This window comes from Gekko japonicus, unplaced genomic scaffold (assembly GCF_001447785.1).
Source record: "Gekko japonicus isolate JY-2015 unplaced genomic scaffold, Gekko_japonicus_V1.1 scaffold1755, whole genome shotgun sequence".
Taxonomy (NCBI): domain Eukaryota; kingdom Metazoa; phylum Chordata; class Lepidosauria; order Squamata; family Gekkonidae; genus Gekko; species Gekko japonicus.
The window spans coordinates 370,052-380,836 of NW_015166474.1; the positions used below are offsets into that span (position 1 = coordinate 370,052).

General features: G+C 48.3%; 1 protein-coding gene across 1 annotated transcript in view; it reads right to left on the reverse strand.

The window, feature by feature from the left end:
• Positions 1-10,421, reverse strand: part of LOC107111187 (sodium channel protein type 5 subunit alpha-like) — a gene marked incomplete at both ends in the record, with an annotated part of 379,380 nt that extends 368,959 nt beyond the window's left edge. Inside the window, 2 exons of the mRNA XM_015412116.1 lie at positions 2,443-2,571; positions 10,325-10,421. Of these exons, the coding sequence (XP_015267602.1) occupies positions 2,443-2,571; positions 10,325-10,421 (226 nt within the window). The remainder of the gene's footprint in view (positions 1-2,442; positions 2,572-10,324) is intronic.
• Between the last annotated feature and the right edge of the window lie 364 nt (positions 10,422-10,785).

Sequence of the window (10,785 nt, forward strand, 5' to 3'; positions counted from 1 at the left end):
CAATGGCCTGGAGAAAAATTGCTTCCTGACCCCGAAGCGGCGATCAGTGTTTCCCCGGGCGCGTAAGAAAGGGCCACAAGAACTAAGCACTGAGGTAACCCTTCCTTCCCTCCCTCTCAGGATCTGCCCAAGTTCACAGAATCAGCACTGCTATCAGATGGCCATCTAGCCTCTGTTTGAAAACCTCCAAAGAAGGAGAGCCCACCACCTCCCGAGACAGCCTGTTCCACGGAGGAACTGATCTGTCAGGAAGTTCTTCCTAATGTTTAGCCGAAAATATATCGGAGTCTTGATATTTTCTCCTGCAGGGCCGATGGGGGTGATTGAAAGGATAGTTCACACATCACCAAGTCCTTATGTCCCCCATGTGTTCACCCCCTCTCCTGTCAATCATTTAGACTCTGAGAGTTCTATGCTTGATTCCCAGGTGTGCCCGGGTCCAATTTGGACTGGGAATGTGGCATTTAGGGAGAGGGGGGTTAAGCACGTCCACCCGGCCATTTTCCTGACCTGAAACGGCCCTGGGGAACTGCTGTTTGTCCTCCTGAATAAACTTACATACAGCCGAGCAGTACACAAGTCATCCCAACCGGACCACTTCAGGTCAGAGAACTGGGTTGGAGTGAAGGCTTGAGGCTTCCTCGGGAGGTGATGGGCTCTTCTTCTTTGGATGTTTTAAAGCAGAGGCTCGATGGCCATCGGACAGCAGTGCTGATCCTGTGAACTTAGGCAGATCACGAGAAGGGAGGGCAGGAAGGGTTGCGGCAGTGCTTAGTTCTTGTGGCCCTTTCTTACACACCCAGGGAAATGCTGATTGCCACTTTGGGGGTCAGGAAGCAATTTTTCTCCAGGCCAATTTGGCCAGGCATTTCGGAGGTTTTGTTGGCATCTTCTGAGCATGGAGCAGGGGTTACTGGGGGTGTGGTGAGGAGGTATTTGTGAATTTCCTGCATTGTGCAAGGGGTTGGACTAGATGACCCTGAAGGACCCTTCCAACTCTATGATTCCTGTTCCTGCATGCTGTGTTCCCAGACCAAATCAGGCTCCCACACATCCGAGTACTAAGTTCTAAGCAGGAAAATCCCAGAGCATGTCTGAGCAGGGTGGCCAGGTGTCCTGCTCCAGCAGGAGATCTCCCGCTTCACACCTTGGTCCCCCACACACCAATTTGGTAGGATGGCAGGCCAGAGGAATGTCAGGGAAATCAGCATCGCTCTAATGCCGAAACATCACTTCTGCTTTTACCATAGAGTTTCAATGGAATCCTAGAGCGTTGCCCGACACGATAATGTCGCTTCCGGGTTTGTGCGGGAAGTGATGTCACAGCATCAGAGCAATGCCAATTAACATGCCCCCACCCTTCAAATGCTCCCTCTTTGGACTGGCAACCCTACATCTGGTCAACGTCCCCCAAGGCAGACTCTCAAGAGACACCAGGACTTTGTAAAACATGAGTTGACTCTGTGAGCACAAAAAGAGCACCGGGCCTGGGAGGGGAACTCCCTCTGCCCATTTGCAGTGGAAGAAACAGCAGGACACCCATTCACAGGTCTCCCGTCGTCACTGCCAGATGTGGCTTCACCAAAATGTGCTTAGTGGATTCCAGCAAAAGGAACTTCTTAGCCAAATTGGGTGATAGACGCTGTCCGGAAAACCGGGGAAGGCCGAAAGAACTCAGATCCAAACTCCATATGATAAAGATAATTAAAAGTGACATCATATATCTCTAGGATACCATAGACAAGCAAGTGTTAGACTGATTTCCCACAGCCGCTGCTCTGCGCTCGCTCCTCTCTTTGCCCCGATGGTACGTGCCCATTTCCCACTCGAACCCTCGGCCACATTTTTTTTAAAATAATTTTTTATTGTTTTATTTCATAAAACATATCCAACACCACCACCACCCATGTGCGACTTCCAGGCAATAGAGACATAAATAAAATTCCATACAGTATTATATCACAATCAATCTCAATACAACTCTTTATAATCAAATTAACCTCTCAATTTCCTAATAACTGACTAATCACCCCAATTTTTTAAAACTTTCCCAAATACCCTGCCATTCTTCTAAACCAGTCCTCCTCCTGTTCATTAACCTTTAACCCATTCATTCTGCATATCTTCATTGTAAGATACTCTAAAATTATTATATTATTCAATGCGCGGCCACATTTTGACCCGCGGCTTCGCCCAATTTCCCCCACAGTTTCGTGATCCTGTTTTTTGAGGATTACGAAATGGTGGGCAAAATTGGGCAAAGCCGTAGGTCAAAATGCGGCCGTGTGGCTTCGAGTGGGAAATTGACACATACCATTGGGGCAAAGAAAGGAGTGAGCACAGCGCAATGGCTGTGGGAAATCGGTCTTAGGGAGTTTGGGGAAACAGCTGGAGAAGAAGCCTCAAACTTTTCAGAGGAATGTAAAAAAATAAGGTACTTACGCCATGACAATAACACAAAAGTCCAGCCAGTTCCACGGGTCTCGAAGAAAGGTGAACTCTGTCATACAAAATCCTCTTGCCAATATTTTTACCAGTGATTCAAAAGTGTAAATGCCTGTGAAAGTGTACCTGCAAAGATGGAAAGGTCCGAGAAAAAGCAAGACGTTAGCAGACGAAGGGCAAAAAATAGAAAAGAAAGGACAATGTATTGACACATGCCTGTTCATCCAATATCCAGTGCATGATCCGTATGTGTGGAAAAGCCATCCGGGACCAAATGCCAAACACCACCAAGCTTTCCTTATTGGATGACACTGATCAAAGTCATCGAAGGGATGGACATGCGTGTGTGAAAGAAGCCTGAGAAGCGCATCCCAGGAATGGATCCTTTCACAAAGACTAGGAACATGCAGGCCCCTCTCATATCATTACTGGAGTTGCCGGGGGGGGCGCTGAATCACGAGGGCTCCATTCAGGGTCGCTAGGCAACCATCAGGAGCTTCAGGGACAGGGAAATGGGGGGACGTGTCATCACCTGTGGCAAGCTATCACTTCCAGGAAGGCCGACAGTACAACCCGAATCTATATTGAGCCCCTGAAACTGCTTACTGCAGTAAATGACATGTCAGGGAATCCTATCACAGCTCCCAAATGCTATGTAGAGTCCCTCCTCTCCAATTTTTAAGAGAGTATTTTGGTTCTAAGTTTTGAAAATGTTGGTTCTTTTTACCAACGTTGCACTGCCGCCGCCAATAGCGTTAGCTTCTATGTACTTGATCGCATTCTTAAGACCTGTAAGCCATCTTGAAAGCCTTTTTCCCCACCAAGACAGCGGAACAAAAACATTTTCAATAAATGAATGGATAAAGTATGTTAACAATCAGCATCATAATGTCAGCCTTGTTGGAATATACGAGGTCTATAGTGCACCTACTTGAAGAATATCTGAAGATCACCCTGTGGGGGGCAACTGAAGGACTGGTAGTTGGCATAGCTAGATTAGGGACTTCCCACAATTTCCAGTTATGTCCTTCCTGCCTCCCGATTGGCTCTTTGGAGACTTCCTGCTCCAACTGAGCCCTCCCCCTTCATTCCTCTCACAGCAGTTAGTCCGTTAGTTAAGCCTCCCTCCCTCTCCTCTGTTCTATCAGGTTTTTTTTTCTTCTTCTTTAATAAACAGAGTTATTTTCTTTAAACAGTTGGTGCTCCGTTCCTTGGCATGTTTAAACTCTGCCAACAAGCCTAACCTAAAGCATGCATGCCTGTTTTAGCCCGGAATTCCCAAGAGGGTATACTCGGGTAGAGACCAGCTTTATCACCGGACCTGCTTTAGCGAGTGGCTTTATCCTTGAAGCCTTTTGTTTTCCTGTGTCACTTCAGAATTGTAGTCGTGAACATAAAAAGGAACCCCAGTTCAGCAATGTAAAAAAAACCCAAAAAACGGTCAGGCAGAATTGGCAGGCTTATAGCGAATGCCTGTGACATTGCTGCAGTACATCCTCCTGCACTGGGCAGTCGTTAAGTCAGGCATGGAAAATATCGGCCGCTAGGTAATATACCTGCTGCGATCAACGGAAAAAGGCATTATGAATTATGAAGTAATCATTGCGGTTGATTGGATTGGATCGCCTCTCCCCAAGGAGGTTGGCGAAGGGCCTTTTTCCAGACGATCGGGTTACGGAGCACGCTGTATCCATTTATGTACCACGCTGTGGTTGTTCGTTTGCTGAAAGGGATCCAGATGTTCGGCCTGTTTTATAGGAGGCAAGTTGGGAGCTTCCTTTAAACCAGGTTACGGGGGGGGGGGGGATGCATTGCCTAGAGACTGCCTATCAAGAAACAGTGCCTTAAGAGGCTGACATATTTCAGATGGCCGGTAGGGGGAAGATGCTCGTAGGGCAGGAAGGCCTAAGTTGCCGTCGTCAACAACGTGGCAATGCACTTGGGCAAAAACTCGGTGGTAGAAGCCATTTTGACCATAACGCTTTTGCCCAACGACCAAGGGTTACCATGACACCAGCAATGTGATGATGTCACATCTGGTGCACACTGGAAATGATGTCATTGCACCACCAGGAATAAGAACTACGCCTCTTTCCTACTTCCAGTGAGCCCCCACTCCGGTTCCCAGGAGGGACCTGGCAACCCAGCCTAGATGCCAAACTCTTGCCGAAGGGGGGGAGGGGGACAGCCAGAAGTCTCAGATAGGCCCAAACAAGTGAGCTGATACACTAGGCAGCCCTCATGTGAGCCAGTATACTGGACTAGATGGACCACTGGTCTGATTCAGCAGCCTCTGATTAGGAAGTCCATCAATGGCTATTAGCTATGATGACTAAATGGAACCTCAAAATTCAGAGGAAGTATATCACTGAATACTAAGGTTGCCAGGTCTTACCTGGTATCCAGTGGGGAGCTCCTGGGTCCTGCCCAGGATCTTTGCACCACCGTCATGGGGGGGGGGGACACTCTAGTTTTTGGGCAAAACGCTATATTTTTTGCCTTCAAAGCCATAGAGTTTACCCAAAAACTAGAGCGTCACCCCCCAACAGTGGTGACTCGATGATATCATTTCCAGGTGCCAGTTTGATGTAGTAGTTAAGTGCGCGGACTCTAATCTGGGAGAACCGGGTTTGATTCCCTACTCCTCCACTTGCACCTTTTGGATGACCTTGCGTAAGCCATAGTTCTGGCACAGCTGTTCTCTCAAGAGCAGTTTCTGTCAGAGCTCTCTCAGCCCCACCTACCTCACAGGGTGTCTGTTGTGGGGAGGAGAGGGGAAAGGAGTTTGTAAGCTGCTCTGAGACACCTTTGGGTGGGGTGTAAATCCAATCTCTTCTCTTCTTCTGTTCAGCGGTGGGGCTGGAAAAGCGGGGGAACCCCCATTGGGACCAGGGGGTTGAGAATCCTACTGAATCCTACCAGATCAAAGCCCAGAAAAGTGGGGGAAACCCCATTGGGACCTGGGGGTTGAGAATCCTACTGAATACCAGTGCTGGGAGGCTATGGCCTTCATGCCCATGATGGTAAGCCATCCAGGGACATCTCTGTGGCCACCATAGGAAACATGATGCTGGACTATATGAACTACTGGTCTGTTCCAGCAGGGCCCTTCTTATGGGTGGACCTTGTGTACTGAGCCCTACTAATACTACAGGGGTTCATAAAGTGTCGAAAGAGGAAGAACTGGGATCCCTCTCAAAATTCTCTTTCTTTTCTATCACTCCCACAAAACCAATCAGAGCTAGACCGATCGAAGTTTCATCCGACTGCTCTCTCGGCCTTTACTGACGCTGCCGGAAGTTATGGAAAGATGGTGGGAAAGACCAGGAGGCCACCCAGTCTAGCCCCAAGGTCAGGCGGCAGTGTTTCAGAGGAAGGGGCAAAGAAAAATACGATCCTAGTTGGGGGAAGGCCAAAAGGCCCCTGTCTAACCCCAAGAGGCCACGACTGGGGCATCAAGAACTATATCTCAAGTTGTTCTTCAGCGACACATACCGGATTTGAAAGACGCCGTGGCCCCCAACATCAAGTCACTGCTATTAATAGGGCTGGCATTTAGGAAGGGAGAAATATGTCCCCATCCAAGCCGGGTGATTCCACCTCTCCTAGAAGTCGAAGCCTGCGTGTTCCACGGGATCCTGACTCCAAGGGGGGCATTCTGTAGTCTTTCCCTCCGGCGCCAGCCACCAGGAGCAGATGGCGGTGTTTATCAGCCGTCAGTCAAAGATAAAAAAAAGTGCATTCTGGTTGGCTCAATGAGCCACGCTAATTGTTTAATGCACTGCACTTTGATTAAGCTCCCACATCTGCTATCCATTTCCATAGCTTGGAGAAGTGCATACTAGCTGTACTTCTTTAAAAAAAGAGAGCTAGGGAAAGTATCTTTAAAAAAAACAAAAACTAGATAAAAAGTCACCAGAAGGTATTTGTTTGGTGTAGTGGTTAAGAGTGCAGACTCTAATCTGGGAGAACCGAGTTTCATTCCCCACTCCTCCACATGCACGGGGGACCCCACTCCCAAAGCGCACGATGTGCCCGGTGTGATCACATCACCCAGAGGTGACATAATCACGTCGGACACGTTGCGGGGGACGCTCTATCATCCGAGGGGAAACTCTATGGTTTTCCCTTGGATGATTGCGGCCCTGCCCAAGAAGTGCATACTAGCTGTACTTCTTTTTTAAAAAGAGAGCTTGGGAAAGTATCTTAAAAAAAAAAAACTAGGTAAAAAGTCACCAGAAGGTATTTGTTTTGTGTAGTGGTTAAGAGTGCAGACTCTGTGTGCGTGCCAGGAGACTCCAGGAGTTGTCCAGGACTCCCCCCACTATTCCTGAGGTAGCACTTGGCAACTAAGGTTCCAAGTTAGCCACTAGCTACGGCCATACAAGGGAGAACTCGGCAACCCTAGCTCCGGGAATCTTCACACGCTCGTGAAGCATGCATGTGCCGCAAGCACATCACACAGAAGTGACGCAAGCAAAACACCCACAGGGTTGTTTGAATCACACAGATCAGTTAGGGGAGCAGCCCAGCTTCAGGGCTCACCCAAACAACCAAAGAGAAGAACCAAACAATACTTTGAAGGAAGATGAAAATGCCACTTTGGACTGTAACCCAGCACATTAGTTCAATTGGACATTAGGGCTTTTTTTTTTTTCCTGGGGGGAACACGGCGGAATGGAGTTCTGGAACCTCTTTGACAAAACGCTTTTAAAAATGTTCAAAAGTTCATGAGTTTTCAGTATACAGACTGAAAACTTCATTTCCCTCATAAGAGTTCCGGCACCTCTTCCCCCCCTCCCCCGCAGCCCTGCCTACATCTGCCAAAGAAACACCATACGGGGATTTCCAGAGGTGGCATTTCAAAAATTCTACAGTGACACCAGAACAGCATGAATGAGAAAATGAGAAAAACACAACCCAAGACGACAAACTCACAATGCCCATCAAGATGGTAAGTTAAGGTCTAGGTCATACAAACACTATGGCTGATTTCACACTAGAGCTGTTCATCATTTTAACTGTACTTTCTAACATGGACAAATGTACGGGACCCGGACATGGACTAGCTAGAGTGGGAGAGCTCTACATAGTTCATCTCTACTTCCTTTTCCAGTGCATTCTGGGAATCATAGTCTGCAGAGCATTTGCTGTCACCTAAGGCCATTAAATCCGGAATCTAAAATGAATGATATGCATATTGTGGTGGCATAGGAACCATGCCAGTTATGAATGGCTCCCATTAAGTTCTATGGCACAGGCTCAATGGGCTGCAATTGGGAACGCTGTTGAAGGAGGAGCAGGCCTTCCTCCAAGAAAGGGGTGTCACCAGGGCCAGGTCTAACCTCCACTCTAACAGAGGCAGCCTAGAAGGGAATTTCCCACTCCCAGCCCCAACCTCTCACCCTTCAAAGATTAAAAAGCAGGAGGGGGAAAAAATGGCCTTCATGGTGACATTCTAGGATTTTCCCCAAGTCTCTGTGGTCTTTAATGTCGAGATTAGGAGAAATGCCCAGAATGTCACCCGGAAGTGACATCACATCCGCTCAAATTCCATCCTCCCCAGACCCCAGAATCTCCCAGCATTTGACAAGACAGTGTTGGGAACCCGACTAGCACTGCCTTAAGCAATCATGTAAACTTTCTCCCACATAAATCAATGGCTGCCATTCTCTCCATAGGGAACAGAGCAGGATGTGGGGAAACCAGGCAAGCCGGTAGTATCAAATGGAGCACTGACAGTGTGTGATGCTCATTCATGGGAGCATAGCAGGTAATGCAAAGTTATGAGTTGGTTGGTGTGACAATCATCCACTTACTTTCTATGGCTGGGTTCACACAGGGGAGAAACAACCTGGCAAAACATTAGTCAAGGACAGACGTTGCTCTAGAATCAGTATTAGGAAACAGGCACCATCAGATCAAAACAGACATCACACAGCTCAAGGCCAGGGCTGTATTAACCCACGGCCGGGCCCCTAGGATTTCAGGTATTTCGGGGGCCCTCCGGCACGTCAGTTTGCCCCGACACTATTGGTCAATTTCACACCCGAAGCTGCGGGGCTGCATTTGACCCACGTCTTCGCCCGATTTCCTCCGCAGTTTCGTGATCCTCAAAAGACAGGATCACGAAACCGCGGGGGAAATCGGGCGAAGCCGCGAGTCAAAATGCAGTCCCGCGGCTTCAGGTGTGAAATTGACCAATAGTGTCGGGGCAAACGGCAGTGCAACCGCGAGGCAGCTCTAGTGCGAAATCAGCCAAAATGAGAAAAGGCTGAGGGGGGTTGTGTCAGGTCACCCTGCTGCTGGGGCTGAATGGGAAGTAAAACTCCTCATATGTAGCAAACTTACAGGGAAAACCCAAAGTCAGAACTTTGTTCCCTGATGTCATGGTCTATGTACTCGGAAGAATTTACTTGTGACGTCCTCCCTATTGGGGAGGATTAGTTTCACTTTAAAAGTTCTCTTTATTTTGTTTAACAGGGTAGATTCTGCTGCCACCAGGAAATTTTAAGGATTTCTTCCAGAAATTTTTAATCACACGAGTCGAACTCTCCAGGAAAGCACATTTTTGGGGGCACGATTGTTCCATACTGTAATATTTTGAAGTGAATACTTTTTATTATTTATTAAATATATATAATTTATGGATAATTGTTTTAATATAAGAGATAATTTGTTTCACTGCAATAAGGGAGATGAACAATTGCTTTGGAAACATTCCGCCAGATAATCCCCCACAAGCAACCAGCCCGGGGGAGCCCTTTGATCACTTTACAGATGAAAGAAGCCTCAACAAAGTTCATGCGCTGAAGAAGACATGTAATATGATTCATTTGGTACTCTGATTTTAAAAAATAGCGCAGGGATCCCCAACAGGGTGCACAAGGGCACCATGGAGCTCACTAACACATTTTCGGGAACCCACCAGGTGTTTTTAGAAAGTGTGGGCCAGCAGAGCTTCTGATTGGCCGTTGGAGCTCTTCCACATATTGTCAGGTGAGTGTTTCTTAGCTATCTCAGTCTATATACTTGTGTGCAGGCAAGAAAGTATTTTTAAACACTATGTCCCTATAAAAAGGCATCCTGCTAAAGCCTAATTACAGGCTGTCTATGAAGAGAAAATAACAGTGCCTCAGCAAAAAAAAAATATGGATGGGCCCCTAGTCCCTGCAGGGCCCCTAGGCTTCGGCCTAGTCAGTCTTATGGGTAATACAGCCCTGTTCAAGGCCCGTCTGCCCAGTGTGGCTCTGAATGCTCCATGGCCCTCAACAGATGCAGAAGACACCACTGGGAAAAGGAATGTAACCCTTTCCCACCGGAACATTCCCACATCAGAAGGTGGCCATGCCCCAGTGACCTCGTAGTCCTGCCTGGGCCCATTCACACAACCATTGGATGCACTGTGGCGGTGGGGAAAAGACTAGCCAGTCTTTGGTGGAGCCCAGCCTGTGGTGAGCTATTTGTGGCTAGTACACCAGAATGGCTCATTTCCAAGTTAGACGGAGCACTGCACGGTAGGGTTGCCAAGCCCCCCCGGCGGGCGGGGTAACCCCCGCCCAAGAGGCCCGTTCCCTGCTCGTGTCACCTTTCCAAAGGTGCCCGCTGGCTCACAAAGGTTGGGGACCCCTGCACTAGCCAGTCCTTCATTTCTTCACCCCACGCTCTTTAACGCTCTTGGTTTCAGGTTACCCTTTGTTTCATGCCTTGAAACGTGCATAGACACCTCACCCGGAAGCACAAGCCCTGAGGCGACTGGATGCAAGCCAGTGAATATTCCAGTTCCTCAAAGAAGCCATGGGCAGAATGGCCCAACAAGACAGTGGGGAGGGGGGACAGGGGAAGGGGGGAAGAGTCAGAAGCAAGCAAAGATACTTACTCGACGTATTTAGCCCACTGGGGGATCTCCCGTTGAGCCATGAACACACAATTGGTCAAAATAGTGCACATAATAAACATACTGAATAATGTGGAACCTCAAGTTAAGGAAAGAACTTTAAAGAAGGAAAAGCAGTTTGAAAAAAAAATACACACTTTGTCAAATTATACCTTTGCACTATAGCTAGCTATAGTTATCTCCAACTAGTACACTCGTTATAGTAGGAACTACTAACGTCTTAGTGGTTCTGGGGCCCGGGGCAGGAATCCCGCTGGGGAACCCAGAATCCTTTGGGCCCTTCCGCCACCCCCACCCCTCCTGGGGCCAATCCAGGGCGGCCCTCTCTCAAATGCTGCCTGAGCACCAGAAGGAGAGGGAACGAGTAACCACTGCCGACCCACCTTCTGGAGGCCCAGACGGGGAGAGTTCGAGTGGCCGATGCTGCTAGCAGGCGACCAGAG